Here is a 25,404-nt window from a genome sequence, read left to right as displayed (position 1 = left end):
GCCCTCACCTCTTTCACCCAACTCTGGTAGAGGCCATGGCCCTCTGCCAACTTCCTGGAGGTGGGTGTGGCACCCACTACTGGGGTCGGGGGTTGAGGATAAGTTCTAGGAGCTTCCTCTGAGCCCCTGAACCCTCTTCCCTCCCTAGGAAGAAAGAGATCCCTCTCCTAGCCCCCTGTCCCAGGGCCCAAGGCTTTGGCTCCCACAGTCCCCATCCTGGCGGGGCTGGTAGTAGGTGACTGGATGAGAAAAGCATGGTAAATGGGGGCGTGGGCCTTGGCAAGTACACTCCTTGGCCAATCAGCGGCCTGCCCAGCCGGTGGATTCAGTTACAAGCCAGAGATCACCCCATACTCCAGTCTCCTTCCTACTCCTCCCAAAGCTCCATTCATTGGCCCTGCTGCACCGGGTCTGCAGGGCACCGCTTCCGCTCAGCTGCTAAAGCTGCTGCCTCGTGGGCTGCCAGCGGTAGGTGTTCTGGGGGCTTTGTCTGACTGGGCTGGGCCAAGACGGAATGGGGATTCTGGTAGTGCTGTTAGGGATGCTGAGCTTCCTGGGAGTGGCTGTGGGGGGCTCATCTGTCCTCCTCTGGGACAGCACCTCCTGTCACTTGGCCAGGCCCATCTCCGGCAGCCCCTTGGGGACCCTGAGCTTTTTGGGCAAGAATGCCCAGGGACTGGCCCTGTTCCACACCCACTGGGATGGGCACGGGAGGCTGCAAGCTTGTAGCCAGCAAGATGAGCCAGAGCTCACTGCAGCCTTCAGTGCCCTCTGTGCTGGTGAGATCACCCGGGGCTCCTTTATCCACACCCCTGGACCTGAGCTGCAGAGAGCCCTGGCCACACTTCAGAGTCAGTGGGGAGCCTGCCGAGGGACTGAAGAGGGTCCAGCAGCGGCTAGGGAGAAGCGTGCAGCAGGGGCCGGGAAAGAGCAAGCAGAAGGACACAGAGGAGTACCCAGCGGCATAGGACACCAGCGGTTGAAGAGAGGCTGGACCATGCCTGGCACGCTGTGGTGTGGAGTTGGGGATTCTGCTGGGAACTTCACAGAGCTGGGTGAGTGATGGGGATGTGGACAAGGGGGCAGGGGAGGGAAGTGCAGGCTTTTGCCCTGGCCCCCATTCTCCCAGGCTGTGTGTCCTTGGGGGAGTGAGTGACTTAACCACTGTCAACTTCAATGTCCTCATCTGTAAAATGGGGTGACCATAATAAGTCTCATCCTGGGTTGCTTGAATTAGGTCATAAAAGGGAAACATCCTAGTCAAACCTCAGAGTCCTCATTAACCACCATCCTAGGGAGGGGGTAGACTGGGGTGCATCCTAGGTTGGCTGGGCCAAAATGCCATCACCTAAGAGGCTTTATGAGGACAAGGCGCCCGGTGGAATGGATACTGAGACCCAAAGGCCTGGGTTAGCAAATTCAAGCTAAGAAGGTCACTTCCTCTCTCTGAACCTTGGTTTTCTCACTTGTACAATGAAAGTGACATTTCCCTCACAGGGCTGCCATTAGCTTGGGTGTGGGAAGTGCCAGGCACTTGGGAAATGTTCAGTAAAAGGCACTATTGCTCAGATGGTGACAAACACAGATGACTTTTTTGCACCATCAGTACAGCTGTCTTTGTGCATGCATTGAGGGCTGGGGGAAGGCTTTGGCACCTGAGTTGGAGCAGACTGGCATCCTGGCAATGCCTCATTGTGCCAATGAAAAAGGTTGCACCCTGCCTGTTTGCCATTCCATTCCATACACATTCATAACTTTGGAGTTTTATTTGGGGTGTGAGCTTGGGAGTTCTGGAGGCAGACTTTAGTTCCCCTGAGGAAGTCCCTTTCCTGGATAACCGCTCCTGGGTGGGCTGCCCAGCATTTGGACCTGCCCAGTAGAGTCTGCGCCTGAAGGCTCTCTTCAGGTTTTGAAACTGAGAGTCCCAAAGATGGAGAGTGGCCTGAGGCCACCCAGGGCATCTGCATCAGGGCTGGGGTGAGAACAAGGTCCCTGCTTCTTGCACTGGATGGTGGGTATAGCCCGTGTGTGGTGTCCAGGACCCTGCTGAGCTGGTGCCCTGCCCACCCCCCTCCGCTTCCTGCAGGGATCTTCCAGGGCCCTGATCTCTGCTGCCGGGAACATGACCAGTGCCCACAGAACATCTCGCCCTTCCAGTACAGCTATGGTATCAGAAACTACCGATTCCACACCATCTCCCACTGTGACTGTGATGCCAGGTTGGCAGTGGGCAGAGAGGGTTGGGGACTCAGGGGTGGAGTAGTTCCTGGGTGCAGAAACTGGAATTCTAAAGAATCCTAAAGGATCAGCCAGCCAGACCCTCATCATGCAGGTGGGAAAGCTGAGCCCTAGGAGAAGAGACTCTGGGATCCCAAACCACCTGTATGGTAGTGGATGGGTGGGCTGGAGTAGGAGCCAGGTGGCTGGCTCTCTGTGGTCCAGGGACCTGAGTACCAGCTCTGGGGCAGGTTCCAGCAATGCCTGAAGAACCAGCAGGACTCCATCTCGGACATCGTGGGCGTGGCCTTCTTCAATGTGCTGGAGGTCCCCTGCTTCATGCTGGAGGAGCAGGAGGCGTGTGTGGCGTGGTACTGGTGGGGAGGGTATGTAGCTTCCCCCCTCAATCTCCTTCCTAGCCAGAGACGGAGCCCAGCCTCCAAACCCAGGGAGGGAGGCCTGTCTGTATGTCTGTCCTCCAAGGAATGATGCCTCCTCCTCCCTGTCTTCTCCTCAGGACAGGGCCCAGGATGCAGACCTTCCCTGGGTGCCCAACACAACCCAGTGGGACAAGGGATGGGACTGGCAGAAACTTGGTCTCTATGGAGATGAACCTGGGGCTTATTGGAGGGGTATTGTGAGTTACCAATTGCCACCTTTCAGGTGCAGAACATATGGCTCCATACCTCTTGCCCGCCTCCAGCCCAGGACCCTCTATAATGCCTCCTGGAGCTCCCCTGCCACCCCCCAGCCTCCCAACCTCCAGAACCCAGCCCCTAGCAAGCCACGACAGAAGCAGCATCCTCAGAAGCGACCACCACAATGGAAAGGGTCTAAGCACCCCGGCAAAACCAACACCACAGCTCTCTGGACCCCTGTGTCCTCCACCCAACCTGATATGTCCCCCACAGCCTGGCTGGAAGTCACCCATCCAGGCCTCCAGGGGCATTGGAATGGCCTAAAACCTCAGGGTGAGTTCCAAACCTAACTTCGGGGGTTCCTGATGTGGGAAGGTGTCCCTGCCTCTGTGCAAGGTCAAGGAGCCCTATGTTGCTTCCCTTCCTGTTCCAAACTTCTCCTGGGGTCTCCCAACCTCTCCCATCAAATCACACTACAGCCAGAGGAATTTTCATAAGCCCTAAACTTGACCATATCACTGCTCACTGAGCCCCCACCATGGCTCCTCTTACCTCAGATGATGATGTCCCAGCACCCAGGGGGCTTAGGTACTGGTCCTGCAGACTCTCCTCCCCAGCTGAAACTCACAAACCTCATTTGGTTGTTCAAAAACAGCTTGCTCTCTCCCACCTCTGGGCCTTTGTGCATGCTGTTCCTTCTCCCTGGAGCACTCTCCCAACTTCTTCTCCTTGCCTTGGTTTAGCAGTCTATGCCTCCAAAAAGCCTTTCCTGACCACCCTCTTCCCCTATGGTGGCACTGCTGTGTGTGTCTGTGTGTGCGGTGTGTGTATGTGATGTGTGTGGCACTCTGAGGGCATGAAGGGCATGAGACAGGGGGACACTGTGTTTGTTTGACTGAGTGCGTGTGCCTATGTTCCTCCTAAATGGCAGTGGGCATTGGAAGGCTTTGCTGGGGACTGGGCTCCCTTCATCACCATGCTCCCCCCACCCAGATGCCCGCCGGGCCTGCCGCAGCTTCCGCCACCTGGATCAATGTGAGCAGCAGATCGGACCTCTGGAAACAAAGTTCCAACTGCTCAATAGTGCCCATGAACCCCTCTTCCACTGCAACTGCACTCGCCGGTGAGACCTGTTTGGACCCCTGGGGGTAGGCAGCCTTTTGCCAGTCACTGAGAGGGGGCTGCTAGGTGGCCAGTTCCTGCCCTATCCTAACGCTGCCTCTGCCCTCAGCCTGGCACGCTTCCTGAGGCTCCACAGCCCACCTGCAGGCACTAGCATACTTTGGGAGCTGCTAGGCACAACCTGTTTCCAGCTGGCCCCTCCACTGGACTGTGCTGAGGGCACAGGGTAAGTCATGGAAGCCAGTAGGGAGGGGGCACTTTCCCAAGGGGTGGGCAAAGCCATGGAGAAAGGGGTTAGGGCACCTCTGAGCTCCATTTTCATCATACCCTACTCCCTGGTGCCCCGGGTTAAGCTCTGCAGTTGGTTCATATGGGTTGATGTTGACTCTCTCACTTCCTGTGTGACCTTGCAAGTTGAGTCACCTCTCCATGTCTCCATTTTCTTATTTGTAAAATGGATGTAGAAGCCAAAGAAATGGTGTGTGTGACACACATAGCCCAAGGCCTGTCTGGCACACAGTAAAAGGCTTGCTTGCTTGACTCTTACTTTTAACCTAAAGTCTCATTTCAATTCTGATTCCCAGGGCAAGCCCCTTGTTACCTCTCCCTTTTAACAAGTGAGGAAACCGAGGCCAAGATTGGCCTAGGCTTCTGCAGCCAGCTAATGGCAGAACTGGGGCCTCTAGATGCTAGCCCAGGTTTATTCTGCACCCTTCTAGATGTAATCCACCCTTCCCTGGCTCCAGCCTTGCTCCTCTCTAGGCCTTGGTCCCCTGTCTGCAGAGCAGGGTGGGATCCTTGGTAGCCATGACCACCTGCTCCACCTTTCTCTGCCCACAGCTGTTACAGAGACCCTAGGGCCATCAAGGTGTCAGCTCAGCACTTGCGGCGACTTCAGCAGAGGCGACTCCAGCTCTGGGGTACGGGCACAGATGAGGGGCAGGCATGGCCTTCAAATCACCCAAGAGCCCCCGTGTCATTCTATGACCGGTGTCTGCAGCTGACCCAGGCAGCCTGGAGACCTGATGGGCAGCAGAAATCCTAGAACCAGTGACCTCAGTTCCAGCTCTCCTGGGCACCAAACTGGACCTTGCCCCTGGCTCTGCTAGGCCCTGGGGGTCTTGGCCTCCTCTCCACATGTTAGATTGCAGCATGGCACAAGCCCTTGTAGACAGCCAGGAGGCTGGATGGGGGGAAGGGAGAGCAAGGCTGAAATGCTGGACCACATCTGCTGTGCTGAGCAATCTTGAGCTGGTGATACAACCCTTCTGTGCTTGGATGTGGTGTTCAGGAGCTCATTCTGGGGAATGGGGAAAGGGTAACTTATTACAGCAGCCTCAGGAGGTACTAGTAGGAGGTACATGTATCTCCAGGTTGCAAAATTAATACATGTCTCAAGACCCTGCCCAGAAGAGCCCCAGCACCTATCTGCTGAGGCCTGAGGCAGCAGATCAAGGGATGGGATGTCACAGAAGTGCCTGTGTCTGACTACAGGAAAGGGGAGGGTGGCTAGAGAGAGATTCCCAACTCTTCTCCCTGTGGGGGACTCCCTTCTCTTAACAGTTGCCGTGCCCTTCTTGGCCCAGCCCTGGCCCAAATCTCCTCTGTTTCCTTGAGCAAGGGGCCTCTTCCACTCTGAGCCTTAGTTTTCTCCTCTGAAAAAGGGGAGTGTAATCAGGACCTACCTCATAGGATTGTTGAGGATTAAGTAAACCAATACATGGACAGTGCTTAGCACCTTGTAAACGTTCCCTTCCTGCAACACAGAGCCAAACTGTGGTTAGGTGTCTGATTTCAAGAGGTTTACCTCCTGGAGGGCTCAGTTTGCCCATCTGTGAAAGGGGTTTAAGAACTGCACTGAACTCAGCACCACAACTCAGGGTTGTGGTGCATATTAAAAAGAGATGGCATGTGCCATATATACAGCTGGTGCCTGGTAATTGTCAGATCTGTCATCCTCTTGCCTCTTTTGTCTCATTCTCTGACTACCCCAACCCCCAGACTGCTAACAAGTTAGGAAGGAGTCAGGAGTGATTCTGGAGAATTTAATTTCTAATTGATGACCTCCAGGATTACCACCCCCATCCCAGATGGGGGCCAATAGGTGACTGTCACAGTGGAGGTGCCAGGACTCAGTTTGGGGGACCCCAGTTGGCCACCCCTGGCCAAGACAGAGTGGCAGGTGCAGATAAAGCTGGAGCAGCAGCAAGAGGGACACGGGTGGGTTTACAGACGATTGGGGCACAGTGGGAGCCACCTGGACCATCTGCCCATCCACCCTCAGGGCCCCAGGCCCCCTTCCTCCAGCCCCTGCCGGCCCTGAGGACTGGGAGACAGGCTATGGGGGGCTAGGGCCTCCCGATTAGGTCTCCAGGAACCACCACCACCAGGGTCAACAGTCTCCAGGCGCAAGGCAGGCAGCAAGCCCAGGCTTCGAGGCATAGATGGTGGGAAGGCCCAGGGACCAGGCAGCCCAGAGGGCCCCTCCTCACTACTGCCCCGGCTGCCACCATCATTGCCCCTGTCAGGGGCCACCCGAGGCAGGCGGCGGCTCTGAGGCGAGGGGCTGCGGCTGGCACCGCGGCGTTCACGGGATGAAGGCCGCAGGGCAAGGCCGGGGAAGCGGGCCAGGCCCGGGCTGCGGCTACGGTGTCTCTTGGACTTGCCAGGGCTGGGGCTGCGGGACTTGGGTGCAAGCAGCTCTAGGGTACTGTCATCCTCGTCCTCTGAGCTGGCACTTGAGCTATCTGTGCTGCTGCTGGCCAACTCCGAAGTAGGCAACGAGATCTGGGGGGAAGGCTGGTTACTGGTGTGCCCCACTCCATAACCAGCCACTGATAGCATCTTGGAACCACTCCAGCCCTTCCCATTGGCAGACCCAGGAAGGTTAGGCTACTTATAGGAGATCATGGAACAGAATGTGGAGGCTGTGGCATTTGAACAGGGTCTTTTAGCACCCCAGATCCTGTGGTCTGACCTACTCACCTGGAAGGGCTCAGTGACACCGATGAGGATGCTGTGGGTGTGGCTATAATAGCCCAGTATGAAATCTCCATGGCCCTTGGGCAGTGACTCCTCACTGAAGGTCACCTGATGGGCCCAGGGCATAGGCCCAGGTTGGGGTCAGGGAAGTAGCCTCAAAGACTGCCCAAACCAAGTCCTGAGCCCCAAGGGCCACAGAGACTTCCTTCCACTCTCCCCCTCCCCTTAAGTACCTGGTAGATGTTCCCATCCACATCCTCATGTTTGGCCCAGACATAAGCCACATAATCCTTGAAGTGGCGGAAACCCACCTGGGATGAGAGGAATCAGGGTTGTGACTCCTATCACCTTATTCCAGTGACCCAGCCCCCCAGTGTTAACAACAAACTCTGGAAAAGCCAGTGATTCCCCCTGGGTACCCAGTTCCTCTTCCAGGCCCTCCCTTCCCCAAGTCACTGACCATCTATGCCCTTCTCACCCGGTACAAGCCGATCCAGTCCCAGGAGCTGCGGGCGAACACCGTTTCTATGCGGTACCTCACCACAGCCTGCTCTGGCCGCACCCACTCGTCTGCCACCTCCAGCCGCACTAGGGGCACGTCGTCTCTGTAAGCAAACTGCGCCGGGGCAGGGGAAACATCAGGGAAGACCCTCGAGTATCCCATGCACCTAGGGCCCTTGGGCCTGAGTCTGCACAAATAGGCTGTGATAAAGGGCCTTTGAAACCATGTTACAGACTGGGAAACCGAAGCAGAATAGGTCTAGGATAGGGGCGTCCGTCAGCTAAGCACCCACCTCTTGATTTCAGCTCAGGTCATGATCTCACTGTTAATGGGTTCAAGCCCCGCATTGGGCTCTGTGCTGACAGTATGGAGCCTGTTTGGGATTTTCTCTCTCTCATTCTCTCTCTCTGCCCCTCCTCCCCCCTCTCAAAATAAACAAACTTAAAAAAAAACAAAAACAAAAACCCAAGCAGGTCTAGGATAAATGCCAGGCTTCCTGCCTCCAAATCCAGGGCTCTTTATGCCCATAGCCTCCTTAGGGCATAAGAATACAGCTCTGAAGTGAATAGTGTAGCCCTGTTTCAGTCATTGCTCTATCTCTGTCCCTCAGGAAAGGACTCAGATGGTATGTCAGCCTCCAGCTTTTGTTTGCTCCCCTGTTTATGTGGTTTCAGGTTTCCCTCTCTCCTCAGCTTCTGAGCCAGGCTGTTCCGGAAGAAACCAGCACATCCTCTCCCTGTCCCTAAGTTCCTAATAGCAGGAGTTGGAGTGGCCTGGAGTGGCCTCTTAGAAATGCTCTCTAGGGCCTTGCAGGCCAAAACTCCCACTAAGCCCCATTCTGATTGTGTTGCTTTGGGTGAGAGACTTAAGTTCTCTGAGACTCAGTTTCCCTGACCAGTAAAACTGGGAGAAGAATTTGGATACCACAGGGCCTACTAAGGCATTCAAAGGGATGGCAAAGCCACAGGGACTGGCATGTACTAGGTGCTCAACAGGTAACATTCTGCAAGGGTCAGAGTCCTTGAGGAGGTAAGGTCAGGGTATCCAAAAGGAGCAGCACCCAAAAGGCACCCAAAAGGAGTGGTTCTGAAGGTGAGGCCCCTGATTGAAAGTGAAACTTCACACCCGAGTCTTTTACCAAAAATCATGGGAGGCCAGATGTGGGCAGATTCACATTCTCAGCTGAGGATACTGACCAATGTCCCCCTGACTGACCACATGACAAAGTAACCAGGGAAAACATTCTCTGGTCTACAGGGCTCCCTCTTATCAGATCAAGGGAATTGGAGAGCCCAGAGTTGGGTTTCAGGACTGGAAAGGCAGAATCTACCCTCCTCTGCTGCTAAGAGTATATGCAGCCTGGAGTACATGCCTACCCCACTGGAAGGCCTCAGTTTCCCCTATAGAAAAACAGAATGTTGGACTACATGGTCTCTCAGGTCCCATTCTGACATTCTAGCATTTCTCCTTTTTACTTTGCCAACCAGAGACCTCAAGCCTAAACACAATGTTAAATTATTTTTTTTTATTTTTTAAATATTTTTATTTATTTCTAGGAGAGAGAGAGAGACAGCGTGAGCAGGGGAGGGTCGGAGAGAGAGGGAGATACAGACTCTGAAATAGGCTCCAGGCTCTGAGCTGGCAGTCAGCACAGAGCCCAACGCGGGGCTCAAACCCACGAACCATGAGATCATGACCTAAGCGAAAGCTGGACGCTTAACCAACTAAGCCACCCAGGCGCCCCACACAATGTTAAATTATAGTAACTAGAATTTAGCTTTGTATTTTTCATGTCTCTACTCCTCCTCCCTATTACTACCTCACTCATAGCGCCTGGCACATGGTAAAATGGTAAATAAATAATGAATGAAAACTATATGGAGTTTTGATTTTGCTGGTCTTATTACATACATAATACATAATGAATACATAAAGTGAACTTTAACATAAATTACCCTAATCCTTTCTCAGAACAGAGTTAGGGATTAGTGGAAAAGGCATGGACTCTGAAATCAGGCTAGCTTGGGTGCAAATCCTGGTTCTTCTGTGTATCGGCTGTGTGACCCTGTTGTGATGCTGTGCCTCTGAACCTCCATCTCCTCATCTGAAAATGGAGATCATAACCCACTCTCACTCTGCTATGATGAGTGAATGCTGCTGAGGGCAGATACAAGGGATTACTGGTGGGCCATGGGATGCTGAGCTGGACCTGCGGATATCATGAGGGGAAGATAAGGCCAGGACTCACCTGCAGGACAAACTGGGCAGCCACAGGCTTGTGATCACTGACTGTGTATTCCATGTGGCTACGGTAGCTGTGCTGGGTCACCTGGAGACGGTGGCTTTCACGTCCTGAGGGGCTGGGACCCACACCTGGAGCCTTGACCTTCCACAGGATACGATCTGTCCAGGCTGGTTTCCGCTTCTTGGCACTGCAGTGGGCAGGGGTGACCCAAATTTCAGGGGATGGGGGTTGAGACATGGCCACCAGCATTACTTCTTGCCCCTCTTCCCTTTCTTCCCTATCCAGAAGACCTCAGCCCACATCTCCACCTCATCCCAGTACGGAGCTCACCTGGTATCATATTTGTTAGTGCCCACATCAAACTTGAAGGTGGGTGCAAAGTTGAGGGGCCCCTCCTGGAAGCCCTTCAGGATGGGCCAGGTGTTCTTGGCCATGTTGAGCTGTGAAGGTCCAAAAGGGCAGAATTGGACAACAGCTTGGATAGGGCAGATAAAGGCAAGGGCCAGAACCTAGGATACAAAAATGTGCCAGGTCATGCTCTGTATGCTTGGTTTTGAGGGTGCAGGCTGGGATTCTGCACCTGGTCCTTCTCCCAGAGCTGGTGGAGCTGATCACTGTCAATGGCAAACTTGACGAAGTGCAGGTCATAGCTCTCAATGCGGAAGTTGAGGTCCCCAAACCAGAACACGAGGCTGTTGAAAGATCTGTTTGAAAGATCCTTCTCTACCCCCATCCAATGACAGCACTGGATGCCCCTAGTGATGATGCAGTAGGTGGGGTGGGTGGCAGCAGATCTAACCTGCCAAGGAGCAGCAGGGAAATGTGGATCTAGAACAAGGTTAGGTTCTGGGGCCCTCAGCAAGGCCCCACCCCTCAGCAAAGCTTCACCCAACAGGCTTGGCCCTACCATCAAACTTACCAGCATTTGTGTTCCTAGATGTAGTTTGGGTGGTCACCCACCCCTATAGGCTCTGCCTCTCCCCACAAGGCCCACCCACGCTGGCCCTCAGGTCCCTGTGGCCAAGGTTTTGTATTCTGTCTTAAGAGAGCCACCCCTCCTTCACCAGCCCCGCCCATACTCATGATCCAGGATGCCATGAGCCCCAGGCCCCTGGAACTGCTGGAGGCTAAGGATGGTCTGGAAGTTGTCCTTGCGCTGCTCTGCCTTGTCCATGTGCGCTGGCAAGTGGCAGTTCAAGAAGCAGAGCATGTGCCCAAAGGCTGCCAGTCGCACGCTCACTCCACCCTTGTTGCCCTTGGGAGACAGAGTGGAGCAGTCAAGGGCGGGTCCTAGGCAAATAGCTGAGGCACTGAGGGAGGCATAGAGAAGGGTGAGGCCAGCCAGCCCTTAGAAAAGGCTTAGAGAGGGGTGGGTTCTAGGGAAAGGACCAGAACACTGGGATGGGCCAGGGACAAAAAGAGGGCTGGGTCTAGAAAATGATGTGGGGTATTGGGTAGGGTTAGGAATCAGGGCAGGTATCAGGTTAAGGGGTGGAGCAAGGGGAGGGGACCTTGTCTATGCTTGGGGGACCAAGGAACTAATCTATAGACCCCTTGGGGCCCTGTCCCCTCCCAGGCTGCTCCCATGCTCACCCAATAGCCACCCAGGCCAGTGCGCGTGCAATCAGTCTGCACATCCCTCAGGAAGGGCAGGTGGTAGTACTTGGCGAACAGCAGCAGGATGACGCCCTGCATCCGCACAGTACTCACCTGCGGCAGGAGGCAACGAGGCTGAGAGACACCACACAGCTCTCCCGCCCCACTGTGCCTTTTCCCCCAGTCTTTCAGATCTGCTCCTCTATCCTCCTATTCCACAGACCCGGCAACAGAGGCCCAGCAGGCCCCACAGTAAGTCCAGGCAGAGCTAGGGGTCTCCAGGGGTCTCCACCCTTCCAGGGGCTGAGGGAGCCATTACCAGCACAAAGTTGAAGGGTGCCAGCGCATCCATGAAGAGCTCGCTCCACTGGTCTGTGAAGAGCGCATCCTTGAGCCGCTTGTTGATCATGGAGTTCACTTCCTGCAACCTGGGGGTGGGGTGGGGGTGGGGGATGAGGCCGCTATGGGGTTGGGGGTGACCTAGAAGCCCCTCCCATGGGCAAAGCTCTGGGAGGCACAAGGGGTTCAGGAGCGGGGTCCACATGCCCTGCCCCCTCACCCAATGGCAATCATGTCCGCCCCTTCACTGTCATCGCCACCGCTGCCCAGGTGGAGGAGGGATGTGACGTCATCAGGGGGCATGGCGGTGCCCACGTTCCACGTGACCACAGTGATCCTGGGGGTGGGGGTGTAGGAGGGGTTACCACTGGGCATCACTCCCTCATATTCAACCTCCCTCCCATAGGGCTCTTTCTGGGGAAATAAACTGAGGCAGGTGTGGGTGTAAACTCTCAGAAGGACTGTGGACCCAATATTCCTCCTATCAGATTTTCCCAGAGGCAAGGACGGGCAAGACCCTTAGCAAGAGATACCATCTTCTAAAGATCCCACAGTAGGCCCGGCACCCGCAAGGAATCTTCCTCATGGAAGTAAACTGGGGCAGTGTAGGGTAAGCCACACTAGAAGAATAGCCACTTTTAGAGCTCAAGTCCCACCAACCCTCCTTGGGAGAGGGCCCCCTCACCAGAAGCCGGGGTCGCTCTTGCAGGTAGGCTGAGCTGACCAAGAGGATGATGAGGTGGATGTAGAAGGGGAGGTGGTGACCGGAGCTGGAGTTTCTCGGGGCTGAACACTGGGGCTCAAGTGCCCACTAGTCCCTGCCCCCTTGGTGCTAGGCCTGGGGAGGGCCATCTCAGGGGCTGGGGGGACACAGGAGGAGCGGTTGGGGGAGCGGCTGGGGGAGCGGCTGGGAGACCTGGGTGGCTTGGGCAGAGGTGGGGGCACAGTCTGTGCCAAGGAGGCCCCTGGCCGGAAGGTGGGGGACAGAAGTCCTGGGGAACGGGTGGTAGGCTCTGGAGGGCTCTGGCTCACATCCAGAGGCAAGGTCTGAGGTGGTCGGGGCAGGACAGGATCCTCAGGGCTGTTGCGGGGGGCCTCAGGCCGGGCTCTGAATGAGGGGGAGATCCGGGAGTCTGGGGGTGTTTGGATTAAGGATGTGGAGCCCGTAAGATCAGATGTCTGAGCTGAAGGCTGGAGATGCCCTTCAGAAGAGGGGAGAGGTTTAGGGGCTGGGGCATCCCTCTGTTTAGCTGGTGTCCATCCTACAGAGGCCGGGGTTGGTGTCACAGATGCTGGAGCCAGGGCCTGTTCCTGAGAGGATGACAAAACTGGACTGGGCACTGGGGAAGAGTTGGAGGGGGGCTGTGGGGTCTGTTCCTCAGATGCCAGGGCCAGGCTCAGGCCCGAAGCAGCCAGTGCTGGCTTGGGTCCCACGGAGGCAGGTGGCACCTGCTTCTGGTCCCTGGATGTTGGAGTCAGCCTGTGCCCCAGGGTGGCTGGGGGAGGCCTCGGCCCTGCTGAAGCAGATATTACCAGCTGCCCCAGGGATGTTGGAGGCAGGACTGAGCCTGAGGTCACTGGGGGAGGCTTCGGCCCAGCCGAGGCAGACATGACTAACTGGCTCACAGAAGTTGGAGCCAGGCTGGAACTGCGGCAGGCAGGAGCTGTTTTCTGCCTGCCAGGGGTAGAGAGTGGAGTCAGGATGGGTCGGGGAGACACCAGAGCCAGCCTTGGCCCCTCTGTGGTAGGTGGCATAGCTGCTCGTGGCCCCACAGGTGCTAAAGCCAATCTTGGTTCCGAGGGTACTGGGGCTGCATTCTCCTTCGCTGGGAGCTGAAAACTTGAGTCCACCTTGCAGAAGACAAGTCAAAGACTCAGGGTAGCCCTAACCAGAGGCTTGTGCCCCAATTTCCATAGAGACCCCAGCCAAGTCCATCTAGCTAAGAAAGGCACATCTTTGCAAGGAAGTTCTTCCTAATTTCTCACCTCAATCCATTCTGCTGCGAATCAGCTTCTATTTTGGAGGAAACAGGATGCAGAACCTTATCCTTTCCCTCAAGTTTGACACCTCTCCTAGATGGGGAAACTAAGACCCCAACTCAAATGAGGCAGGGTATGAGTTTGAACCTAAGGGTTATCTCCTTGCCTTCCTGACTGACACGGCTGGGGCCGTCTTCCTTCAGCAACCTTCCTTGCATTTCCTGCTACTCCCCTGGCTAAGGGGTACTGACCTGACATCCCAGATCTGCTCTCTCTGGACACTTTGGGTCTAGCTTACTAAATACCCCTCCTTCCCTTCACAGGACTCAGGAACCCTCAGGTTCATTGCTGCCGAGCATCCCAAACTTCTTGGTCCTGGTCCTGTTTGTCCTCCTCACCAGTACGCATAGTTTCATAAAGGATCAAGACCCTAGGGTTAAGACTGGCCACGAGGCCAATTCCAAGCCCAGGCCAATTCCAAGCCCAGCTCTGTGTGACCTCGGGCAAGCATCTCTCTGCCCAGGACCTCAGTTTTTGTCTGTAAAATGAAGGAATCTGGTGAAGGGTCCCTGGCTACACCTTGTTTCTGAGAAGCCTTGGTCTCATAGTCTCTGCATTTATGACCCCAACATTTGCTAGGATTTCATTTGAGCCCATGGAATCATCCATTCTCATCAAGTGTGATTCTAACATTCAAAGTCCAGAATTCTGTTGATTCTGGCATTGCACTTCTCTGTGCCCAATTTGTACCCTCTCCCCATCTCCCCTACCTTTGAGGACAGGCAAGCAGGTATCCTCTTTTTGTCTGGCAGGTGGAGTGGCCGGGGGTGGGGGGAAGGGATGAGGCCCTGCCAGGACCTCCTCCCCCTTCCCATCTGTCCTCTGTTTCTGATGCCCCTGTCTCCAGAAGACAGGATAAAACGTCCTTTGCCAGGGAGAGCAGAAGGTTTACGCTCACCCTGAGGTGGCCCCATTCCTGCCTCCAGACATGGAGCTTTGTCTGTGTCCGATGTCCTTCTCGGTTCAAAGAATCTGAAACTCTGCCTCCACCTTCCTCCCCAAACTTAGCTCTTTGAGGCTGCATTTTGGGTATCCTCCTTGGCTCCAAGTGTCCCCCCAACCACCACACCGCCTCCAGCACTAACAACTTAGACATCCCAGATGTCACTGTTTTAGTCTTCAGGGACAAACCTCCTCATTTTGCATTGGTTCAGAGAGAACAAGCAACTTGCCCAAGGTCACACAGCAAAGCTGGAGCACAGCTGGATTCCCTGACACCCATTCCAGGGTTCTCCTGGGGGCTCCTGGCTATGGGTAACTCCATCTCTCTCTGGGTGTCCCATCACTGCCCTCTCAGTCCCCAAAGTGTTCTATTTGCCTAGCCCCTGCTTGGGTAGAGGAGAGAGCCAGCCCCTCAGCCAGGGGCACCAGGGTGCCTGCGGTGTATGGGGGTGTGTGGGACCAAGGATCAGGGATGGGAGGGCTAGGTTTTAGGGGTCTTACCTTGGAAGGTGCCTCAGTTTGAGAAACCCCATGGGGCATGGGCAGGGGACCCAGGCCAGTCCGGGTCCCTGGCCTCCTGCTGCCACTGCTGCTCTGGCCCTCCATGTCTGCAGCCCCTAGCAGCCCGGGCTCCCTTGGGCTCTGGCTCTAGCTCCTCCGCTCCCGGGAACCAGTGATGTCATCAGCCGTTTCAACCTGCTGTGAATTTAAAGGCACAGGCACCCACTTCCCAACCTAGAAGTGGCCAAGGCAAGGTGGCCTACCCTCTGGGAATGCTTCAGGCTGATTGCTGAAGCTGAAATGGCCATGGGGCAGGGTGGCGAGTGTACCCATTGGCCTGGCCTGGGTCCCAACTGGCAGCATGGAAGAGGCTGTCTGTCTGTCCCCACCCTCCTGCCAGTAGGCCTGGTTGGCCTTACTCAAGGGTAGGATACTACCACACCTGAGGGTAATGTAGAGACAGGTAACTCAGAGGTCAACACCCTTTTCAGGATGGCAGAGACACCTGAGTTCCTGCCATGACCCTGTGACCTTCCTGACTCCCTGCCAGCCCAGGACTTGCTTTGGCCCCAACCTTTGCCCCATTTTCAGGCCTTGGTGCCTGCCCCTGTCTGGCTTGATTCTTCCCATCCCAGAGCCAGACATTCAGGCTCCAGCCTCTGGAGTCCCCTCCCATTTCAGCCTCAGAGCCGCCCCCTGCTACTCTGCAGACATTTTGTCATTAGCCCCAGTTGCTTCCACAGCTCGGCCCCCTCTCATCTTTTTCTCCAGTGCTCACTGGGTGTGTGGTTTGGGTGAGGGACTAACTTAAGGTCACCTGGTGAGCTGGGGAGGTCTTGGGAGTTTCAGTGAAGAAAGGGAGATTTCTTAGTGACCTAAGACCATCAGGAGCCAATTGGGGTATCTGGGGGTAGGGAACTAGGGTGGAGAAAGGCCCAGCAATGGGGAAACAGACTGGCAGGTCAAAAATAGGCTTGGGAAACATCGAAGGCCAGGACCCAGCATTGGGTCTAGGGAAGTGTTTGCTGAATGAGCGGTTGACTCAATCACTGAGTGAGAAGAGTGAATGAGTGACAGGGCTCAGAGGTGGCCAGCTTCTGCCTCCTTCCCTCTCATACTCTTATCTGCTAAGCAGCCCCTGAAATCCTGATTCTTCTGGAATTGCTCAATTGCTCCAAGAGGAGTGATCTCACTCAGTTTAGGCAGAAAATGTGCAGAGTTTTGTACCCAGAGCTCTCTGTTGGTCAACAGTCACCTCTGTATCCCCATGGGACTGTGTGGTCCCCTGCGTGAAAGTCATGTGGACACATGCCTCTTCCCCTTCTCCTGGATGGGCTTCCCACCTCTGTTTGACTGTCTCTAGATGAAGCCTGTGTTTCTAGGCCAGTGTCTCTGTGAAGCTGGAATTTGCAGGGGCAGAGGCCCAGGGCATGTTAGAGCCCTGGAGTAGAAAGGATTTGGGGTGATGAAGGGTGGTGGAAGTGATGGTTACAGGGGAGGTGACTGTAGTGGTGGAGATAATGAGGTACGTAATTATGATGTTGGAAGTGGAAGACTGACACAGATGATGGAGGCTGTGGCGATGGTTTGGATAAATGAAGGTGCTACCAGTTATAGACGTTGGCAATGGTCGAGAGGTAGTAGAATGAAGGGACGGTGGTGATGGTGATGAGGGTGATAGTAATGGGTGGAGGAAAGGTGTGGGCAAGGAGGCAGTGGGGGGGTTATGTTGATGCAGGAAGAGGTGGTGGTGGTAGAACTGAAGGTGAAGGTGGAGGTGGTGTTGACGGAGGAGGTGAGAGTGGACATGTGGTGGTGCTCAGGCCACCAAAGAGGGAAGGACAATTTGAACTTAACTCTGCCCAATCCTCTAACTTCTATTGTACAGAAGAGAAAGCTGAGGCCCCCATGAGTACTGGCCTTGGATGCAATCCTGGAAATGGAGTGGGGGCTGGGACTGGGATCCATCATAGGGCTCAGCCATCCAGATCTGGGACAGGGTCATCAATGTCCTTCGGAAGCCAGGCAAATGTCATGCAAATGAGCAAGCAGAGGGTTCCTGCACATTGCAGGGCAGCCCAGGACTTTCTATCATCTTCCCTCCCTGAAGTCAGATCCCATAGGGAATTATGTTTCTGGCCTTGGCACTGACTTACTTGGGGAGGGCATTCAGGTTCCTGATTTGTGTAAGGGAGATAAAATGGTAGATACCACCTAAGGTTGCTGTGAAGATACAAGATAACACACATGAAGTGTTTAGCATGGAGTCTGGCACAAGCAAGCCTTCCATAAGTGCAGCTGGTCTGAAGCTATCATCACTAGTGCCATCATTGTCATCAATATCACTATCATCATCATCTGCTCCAACCTGCCCATTTGGTAGATCTGAAACTGAGGCCCAGTGTTAGTTGCATTCCTGGGAGGAAGGGAAAGGGGCTCTGAGACCCAGACAGCTTTGTCAGGGAAGGGGACGGGGGGCGGACCATGGCTGAGAAGGAAGCAGGGTGAGAGCTATATTTGAGCTCCTGGCGTGATGACTAAGGAGGTTGATAACAGGCTCTGGGGCTCCGGGCGGCAGGCTGGGGGCAGCTGCCAGGGAGAACCGCCCCCCTGGAGACGGCTGTCTCCAAAGGCCCCTCCTGGCGGCCTCCCTTCCCTCACTCCAGGGAGTAGGGGGGTGGTGTACTGAGACATAGGGTACATCTTGTCCAACCCCCTCTTGGAAACTCTTAGTGTTACCCTTCAGGCTGTTTAGGTCAGGAATAGGAAAGGAGGGAGCTGATGATTGACAAATTATCTCACTCATAGTAACCCTGCGAGGATGGTAATAAGATTCCCATTTGACAGAGGAAGAAACTGAGCTATAGGGATTACACAGCCAATAGGGAACAAAGGATAAGGTTCCTGGGGAGGGAGTGAATAATTCTCTCCCATAGAAGTGACTGTTGAACTCCTTCATTGAAGGACAGTCAGTGTTGCCAAATTGGAAAAAGGAGAAGTGTCCTAGGAAGCAGAGGCAAAAGAATGGAGTGTGGAAGGTCTGGGCTATGAAAGGGTGCAAAATTTGGATATGTGCCCTCATGGTCCTTTGGTTCAGAGTAAATCCACCATAACAGGGAAGGCAGACTTTCTCTTTCCTCTTCCTCTTCCTTGAGCCACTTCCTAGGTGCCCTGAGGATGGTAATGGTACAAAAGTGTCTGCCCTCCTTCCTTTGGTTCCCTGGCCACTCTGACCCAGGCACACAGTTGGGGAGGTCATACTATGGCCACTAGCTGATAAATCTCTGAAGATGTACAGTGTGCCATAGGGTATTTTGGGAAGGTAGAAGAGGTAAGCATTAAGGATGGCTTCCCTGAGAAGGAAGTATAATATATAGGACACAGAGGAACATTTCTCCTCCCTTCACTCCAGGGTTCCTTACTGGAACTGAGTGCCACATGTTATGTCATTGTCTCCTTATTCTCATGAGAGACAGAGAGAGAGAGAGAGTCATCCTCACTCCCATTCTGCCCCATGGGAAACGGGTTCAAGGAGGAGTGACTTTCCCAAGGTCACACAGCTGGAGCTGAGCTCAGGCATCACTTCTCCCTCCCTTTAGCTCCCCCTCCTCCCAGACAGCCCAGCACCCGTTGTCAGCTGCTCTGAAGTGAGTGGCTATTTTTACTCTGGTGCGAGGGGATCTTGGGCAGCAGAGCCATGTAGGTTAGAAGGCTCTAGGACACTGGTCTCAGAAGGAAAGAGGAGGCTTCCTGCAAAAATATAAGCTTGCTTGGGGGCTGTTTTTTTCCTGCAAGCTGATCTGCCCCTCGCGCCCATGCATCCAGAAATTGCTTTTCTAGATTTCAAAACAGTGCATAGAGTCAAACTAAACCCTGGCCCTGATCCCAGATCCAATTTGAGCCCTAAATTTGGTGTTAACAGTCTTGATCCCATGCCACAACTAAACCTAACCCTACCCTGACCAAAGTCATAGACTGAACCCCGACTCTACTCACGTACTGAGCCTGATCTGAGTCCAAGGCTGATGCATCCCCTAAGGCTGATCCCAACTTGAGACCTTGATTCTAGATCCAGATTGAGCCCTGATCCTCACCTAAGACTGAGCCATAGTCACAGACTGAATTCTAATCCTAGTCCAGACTTACCCATGATTTAAGACTGAGCCCCAACCTCCGGTCTAGACTGAACTCTGAGTCTAGTCATTAACTAAACCCTGAACCTGGTGGCATATTGAGCTATGGTCTTGGTCACAGACTGAGCGCTGAGCCAAATCATTGATTGAATCCTGACCTCAAAATGAGCTCTGACCCAAAGTAATACAATTTTGGTTGCACACTGAGCCTGGCTTCATTTTATGCATGGAATTTGGTCAAAGGCTGAGCCCTGAGTATAGTCATAGACTGAGCATTGATCTTAGTCACAGACTGAGATCCAAGCCCAGTTATTGACTGAGTCCTGCCCCAGATTCAGTTCTAAACTTGGCTTTAAACTAAGGGCTGCCTCAGACCGTGAGCCTGACCCCATCACAGACTAAAGCCCAAACCCAGACCCATTTGAGGAAGGCTGCTAGCCTAGATTACAAAATGCCACATAAGAGCATGGATTACAAGCAGAAATCTGTTCTGGGAGATCCTGGGCCTCCCATGGGTACTGATGCCAGAGTGTTCCTGGTATTGTTATGGCCAGTGTCTCTACCATTGGTTCCACTGGCTGGCTAGTCAACCCTCAGCAGCCCAGGCTGTGGCCCTTCTAGGCCACAGCATCTAGGTTAATGCAATGAGAGTGGTTTGGTGGCATGTGTCCAGTGAACAATGTGGGCCCATGAGGCACTGAGGTTTGGCTCTGTCAGCAGAAAAGCCACAGGCTTCATAGGGCCACGAGCGTCAGCCACTCAGAGCCACTCTGAGGCTCTTGCTAAGGTATGGGGTAAGGTTGGGGGAACCCATGGCATTTGTCCCATTATTTTGTAAATAATGTTTATGGTTTATATTTTGGTGATACGTATTTATTATGGAAAATACACAAAAAATATAAAGGAGAAAAAATTAACCCTATAATTTCATCTACCAAGAGATGACCATTTTGGCTTCTTGGCTTGATTCCTCCTAGATTTTGTTATTTGGTATATGTATCTTTATATATATATTTTATAAAATTGGTAGGCTACTCTGTTGATGCTACAACATCCATTGGAGCCCCATAGCCTTGATAGGCTTCTGGAATGGGTCTCAACTGGTTAAGCCAATGAGCAATTTCCATTCCCCTAGCCACATGATTGGATCATGTATGGACAAGTGAGATATAAGGAGACTTTTTCTAAGGGCTATTGGGAAAGAAAGCTTGCTTTCTCTCCTAAGAAGTTTACCAAAAAAGATCATCTTCCCTTGATTAAATACAAATAAAGAAGTCTGTGGTCCTGTTGGCAGCCATCTTGACATCATGCAGGTAACTGGCCTAACGACAAACTGACACTATGGAAAGCAGAATGGGGAGAGATCAGGTCTTGGTGACTTTGTTAACAGAATCAAACTTCACCTGAAGCCCTCCCTGCCATTGAACTTTTTTGTTATTTGAGACTTCCTTTATTTTTTAAGTCAGTTTAACTTGGGATTTCTATGACTTGCAGCCCGAAGCATCACAACTCCCAAATGATATTACTCTTTTATAGCTTAACTTTTATACCATAACTATGAACATTATCCATGTCATTCAACACTATGCAGCATCATTTAAAACAACGGCATGATTTTCTATCCTTTGGATATCCTTAACTCATTCCCTGATGTGACATGCTTAGGTTGTGTCTCCAGTTTTTCACTATTATAAGCAGTGGGTTTTTTAAAAATGATATATATATTTTTTAATATTTTTATTTTATTTTTAAGTAGGCTCCACAGCCAATGTGGGGCTTGAACTCATGACCCCAAGATCAAGAGTTGCATGTTCTAGGGACTGAACCAGCTGGGCACCCCCGTTGTTTTGTTTTGCTTTGTTTTTTAATACACAAAGAGATTTATTGCAAAAAATTGGCTTATATAACTGTAGAGGTGGGTAAGGCACATCTGAGATCTGTAGGACAGACCAGTAGTCTGGAAACTTCTGGGCAGGAGGGGCTGCTGCAGTCCAGGGGTGGAATTTTCTCTTCCTCAGGGAAACTCCAGTTTTGCTTTTTCTTCCATAAATCCATGCCTCAAAACCCAAAAGCCAGAAGGTACAGGGAGTCCAGTACCCATTTACACTCAGCAGCTCCTCCCAAAGGCACTGCTGCCCATGCCTTGGGCACCAGAATTTGAGCCAGAGCACAGACCCCAAAGTCCACGGCTGAGTAAAACAATGTTTTGATAACCTAACAATTGGTCCCTTCTCTGATGATTATTTTGAGTCAAATTCTGACAAATGGAATGACTGGATAGAATAAATGTTTTTAGGGGTTTGATTTATTGAGTCAAATTGCCCCTTGGAAAACTTGGATGAATTCACATTTCCACAGCAGTAAACAGAGTGTTAGACAAAGCTTATCATGTCAATAGCTGGACAAAACCAATTAAATTTACAGTGCCCTAATGTATTTACAAAGAATGGGTAGTAAATAACAACTTTAATCCCATTATTATTATATCTTTACAATCAAGTCAATGAATGTGAGATAGCAGAGTATAAGCAAAGAAACCTGACTTCATCTATTAGGCTCAGTGTCTAGGGCCCATGATACTTTCAGAGGTTATGCATATGTTTTAATTTTCATTTCTTTTAAAATTGAAAGAAAAAATAAACATATAATAATGAATCCAGTCAGGATTGTATTCATTTTTTTTAAAAATCAAAGCAGTTTTAAAATGCAATATTATATATATATATATATATATTTTTTTTTTTTTTAATGGAGGAAAAGGCCCAGAAAGGCAGAAATGCCTAAGAGTCTATGAAAATCTCACTTACTCTTACTCAGCTTTGGCTTGATGTTGAGAAGGATTCTGATTCCCAGTCTAGATTCAACAAGAAAGAGCACTGTGAGTAATTTGCTGTGTCTGCCTCAGGCTTAAAGAGGGGAGATAGTGTCCTTATTTATCCAGTCATTTTTGGTTTGATGAGATGACTACAGCGATGTTTCAGGTTCAAATCCCAGATCCACAACCTCATTGTTCTACTTTTCTGAGCCTGTCTCTCAACTTGCAAAACGGAGTAAACAGGACCTTTATAAGGTAAGAAATGAAATACTGAAAGCTAACACTGTTCCAGGTACTGTTCTAAAGAGCTTTATGTGTATTAACCTCTTATCCTCCCAAACCCTACAAAGTACATAATTCCGCCATCATATGTACTCCATGGATTTGAAACCCAGATCGGAATTTCATCCAAAGCAATAAAAGATACAAACAAGAATTCCTCAAGCCTTAGTTTCCCCTATCTTCGAGACGAGTGGCTGACCCAGAAACTCCCTTGTCCGTCTGCATCCCTCCCGCGCCCCCTGCCGGCGTAAGGGAGCACTGTCTGGCCGCATCCTGCCGTAGCTTCTAGGCTCTCTCGGTAGGCGGAGGGAGTGTGGGCACTCTCGGCGCTGGAATAATAAAAGGCCTAAGGGCCAGAGAAGATTTCGGACCAGAAAAGATCCCCAGCTTCGCTGGGAGAGAGCTGGAGGCCCTTGCGCCGTCCCTGGGAGGAGACTGACAACTAGGGGCGTGGTCCCTAGCGGGGTGGGGCCTTGTGCGGGGGCGGGGCCATCCGGTGGACCCAGACGTGGCGCAGTTCCTCTGGGGTTCGCCTCCTGTTTTGTGGATCATCTTCGGCCCGGTTCCGATGCACCTCCTGCTTCCTCCACCGCCCCTGCTGCTGCTTCTCGCGGCACTTGGGGCTGCCGTCACCACCTTCCGGCCAGACTGGAACCGCTTGCACGGCCTGGCCCGAGCCCGGGTAGAGGTGAGTGCGCTGGTCCCTAGCTCAGGGACCGCTGCCCCCAACCCTTTGGCCCTTAATTTAGCTTTGGAATCACCGCTCACTTTGACCCCAGAATCCTCCCGACTCCCAAGTTCCACTCAGGGCCGGGACCATCCCACCCTCTCCCCAGCCTCAGGACGCCCCAGCACCCACTGTGGTAGCCCGATCTTGCCGCCTGGGAATACGAACTCCTCCCCAGTTTCCTATCCGTCTGGACAGCGGGGCCCCAGACACACTGGCCCCGTCTCCTAACTCTACTCCGGGCCTATGACTCTTCTAAACCTGCCCTCTGGAGCCAACTTTACATCCTCCTATCATTCCACTTTTTTTTCCCTGGAATTCCTCTCCCACCCCAGTTCCGGTTTCTCTCTCCCTGGCCTGAGGGAGGGAAGACTTCGCGATTGCCCCACCACGCAGAAGCCAACTGCATTTACTAGCACTTACTCAGCAGCAGTCCCTCATCCTCCTCTGTGAGGAAATTACTGCTAAAGTCCCTGTTTTGTGTGTGACTTGAATCATCACAAATCCTCTCTGGGCCTTAGTTTCCTGTCGGACAAAAGGGGGGTGGAGGAGGAAGGAAGACTAGAATGGGTGTTCCTGGGGTCTCAACTCCTGCTGGGAGGTGGCACTCCTTCTCTGGGAGTGCTGGGGTGGGGGGAACACCATGCTTCCCATGTTGGGGAAGCAACCAAATGGAGGGGCAGTTCTGCATGGGGTTAGATAGGGACCAGATGACAGGTATCTCTAATGGGGTCTTCCAGGGCAATTCTGAGCTGTTTCCTTCTGGTCTGCCTCCACCCTAAGGGGCCAAAGACCAGGCCCAGGTCTCTACTGCCTGAAAGAAGTAATCCTTTCTTTTGGGCATTGATTAGGAGTGAGTCAACAGTCAGTAAGGTGTGCAGGCAAGAGCACCAAGGCTGGTAAGTGGCCCTATGGGTCTCTGGCCCTACTCCTCTGTCTCCTGATGTCCATAAGCCTCAGTTTTCCCATCTGTACAGAGTTCCCCCTTTTGCCCATAAGGAACCTCCATCTCCATAACTTGGGAGCTGCTGTTCCAGGGGTAATCCACAGCTCCACCCAACTCTTGGATGAGGGTAAAATGGTCTTGAGGGTGTGCTTGGGGCAGATGTGAAGGACTCCTGACCTATCCCTATTTGTCTCCCTACAGACCTGTGGGGGATGACAGCTGAATCGCCTGAAGGAGGTAAGTTTGAAGGAAGGGGTCTCCAACTCTGTTCACACTGAACTTGAGGGATGGGTAACATCCCAAAGATTGGGTGGGGGCGGTTCCCTGGAGTGGGAGTCAGGAGTGTGTGACCTCAGCAGGCTTCAGTTTCCTGTTGGTGTCTCGAGGTGGTTGGGGTCTGATGCTCTGGTTCTTCCCCAGGTGAAGGCCTTCGTCACCCAGGATATCCCTTTATAGTATCCTTTTTCTGTTCTGGGGGAGGGAGAATCTCCTTCCACTTAACTTTACAGGTAGGGATGACAAATGGCTTTCATCTGACAAGTGGAATTGATTGATAGTGACTGGCCAGAGAATTTCTGGGTGGTAGTCAAGAGAAATTGACTAGTGATGACTGCCACAGACACAGGAACAGAAAAGAGGGCCCTTTACTTCTTTGAATTCTTATTTCCTCACGTGTAAATAGGGATGTCCTACCTGGACAAAAGAGGCATTGCTGTTCACCTGCTGTTCATAGGTGGGAGATCCCACCTGCCTCAGGCCACCACTACACGCCTTAACAACTCCAGTCACAACCTGGTAATGAAACATCTTCCGGGGGCAGACCCAGAGCTCGTCCTGCTGGGCCACCGCTACGAAGAACTGGAGGTGAGGCCTTGGAAGCCGGAAGGGGCGGGGCTAAGGGCGGGGCGAGGGTCACTGACCCCACCCCTCCTCTACTTCAAGCGAATCCCACTAAGCGAAATGACCCGCGAGGAGATCAATGAGCTGGTGCAGGAGCTCGGCTTCTACCGCAAGGCAGCGCCTGACGAACCTGTTCCCGCGGAGTACCTGCGGGCTCCCGCCAGGCCTGCTGAAGGCCCTATGGCCCGCGCTGACCTTTAGGTCCAGAGATGAGGGCCCGCTCCCTCCCCCGCCTGAGCCCTGGGGACAGAATGAAGCGCTCAGCGTCCCGGGAACATCTCCCTCGCTGAGGGCCGACTCTCCGTCCTAGAGCCGGTAGAGATGGAGTTGGGGGTTCCTCCTAACCCCTCTTTCTTCCCTCCCCAGCTCAATTAAATCCTTTTTCGCCCTAACGGAGACTCGACTCCTTCATTTGCTGCAGGAGGGTAGGGAATAGGAGCCCCCCTACGACCTTCAAGAGACCCAGCATCCCCAAAT

The 25,404-nt window shown here is 53.0% G+C and overlaps 3 protein-coding genes across 3 annotated transcripts; 2 read left to right on the top strand and 1 right to left on the bottom strand.

Annotated features, from left to right (window-relative positions):
• Positions 1-514: 514 nt before the first annotated feature.
• On the top strand, positions 515-5,557 carry PLA2G3 (phospholipase A2 group III). The gene is made up of 7 exons (XM_039225927.1): positions 515-1,055; positions 2,087-2,219; positions 2,469-2,603; positions 2,881-3,188; positions 3,849-3,978; positions 4,087-4,203; positions 4,818-5,557. Exons 1-7 carry the CDS (start codon positions 515-517, stop codon positions 5,020-5,022), a joined length of 1,569 nt encoding a protein of 522 aa, XP_039081858.1. The 3' UTR covers positions 5,023-5,557.
• A 451-nt stretch (positions 5,558-6,008) lies between these two features.
• INPP5J (inositol polyphosphate-5-phosphatase J) lies at positions 6,009-15,229 on the bottom strand. The gene is made up of 13 exons (XM_039225888.1): positions 15,125-15,229; positions 12,327-13,492; positions 11,862-11,978; positions 11,622-11,730; positions 11,300-11,416; positions 10,786-10,961; positions 10,287-10,398; positions 10,037-10,146; positions 9,710-9,893; positions 7,438-7,575; positions 7,193-7,270; positions 6,963-7,067; positions 6,009-6,764 (listed from the first exon to the last, which is right to left on the bottom strand). The coding sequence occupies exons 1-13, from the start codon at positions 15,227-15,229 to the stop codon at positions 6,258-6,260; spliced, it is 3,024 nt and encodes a 1,007-aa protein (XP_039081819.1). The 3' UTR covers positions 6,009-6,257.
• Positions 15,230-22,832: 7,603 nt separating this feature from the next.
• SELENOM (selenoprotein M) lies at positions 22,833-25,323 on the top strand. Its single transcript, XM_039225182.1, has 5 exons — positions 22,833-23,042; positions 24,229-24,264; positions 24,448-24,482; positions 24,813-24,891; positions 24,970-25,323. Exons 1-5 carry the CDS (start codon positions 22,923-22,925, stop codon positions 25,126-25,128), a joined length of 429 nt encoding a protein of 142 aa, XP_039081113.1. The 5' UTR covers positions 22,833-22,922; the 3' UTR covers positions 25,129-25,323.
• Positions 25,324-25,404: the final 81 nt, after the last annotated feature.

This window comes from Hyaena hyaena, unplaced genomic scaffold, assembly GCF_003009895.1.
Source record: "Hyaena hyaena isolate Hyena2069 unplaced genomic scaffold, ASM300989v1 scaffold_19, whole genome shotgun sequence".
Classification (NCBI taxonomy): domain Eukaryota; kingdom Metazoa; phylum Chordata; class Mammalia; order Carnivora; family Hyaenidae; genus Hyaena; species Hyaena hyaena.
The sequence above is the reverse complement of the archived record's forward strand: the minus strand, read 5'-3'. Positions and strand labels throughout refer to the sequence as shown.

Bases quoted from the DNA above. Each gene is read 5' to 3' on its own strand.
- INPP5J (XM_039225888.1), bottom strand. From the start codon at position 15,229: ATGGAGGGCCAGAGCAGCAGTGGCAGCAGGAGGCCAGGGACCCGGACT. The intron at 11,979-12,326 runs GTGAGGGGGCCC...CCCCACCCCCAG, and splicing joins AAGAGCGACCCCGGCTTCTG to GATCACTGTGGTCACGTGGA. The intron at 10,399-10,785 runs GTATGGGCGGGG...ATCTTTCAACAG, and splicing joins CATGGCATCCTGGATCATGA to CCTCGTGTTCTGGTTTGGGG.
- PLA2G3 (XM_039225927.1), top strand. From the start codon at position 515: ATGGGGATTCTGGTAGTGCTGTTAGGGATGCTGAGCTTCCTGGGAGTG. The intron at 3,189-3,848 runs GTGAGTTCCAAA...CCCCCCACCCAG, and splicing joins GAATGGCCTAAAACCTCAGG to ATGCCCGCCGGGCCTGCCGC. The intron at 3,979-4,086 runs GTGAGACCTGTT...CTCTGCCCTCAG, and splicing joins CACTGCAACTGCACTCGCCG to CCTGGCACGCTTCCTGAGGC.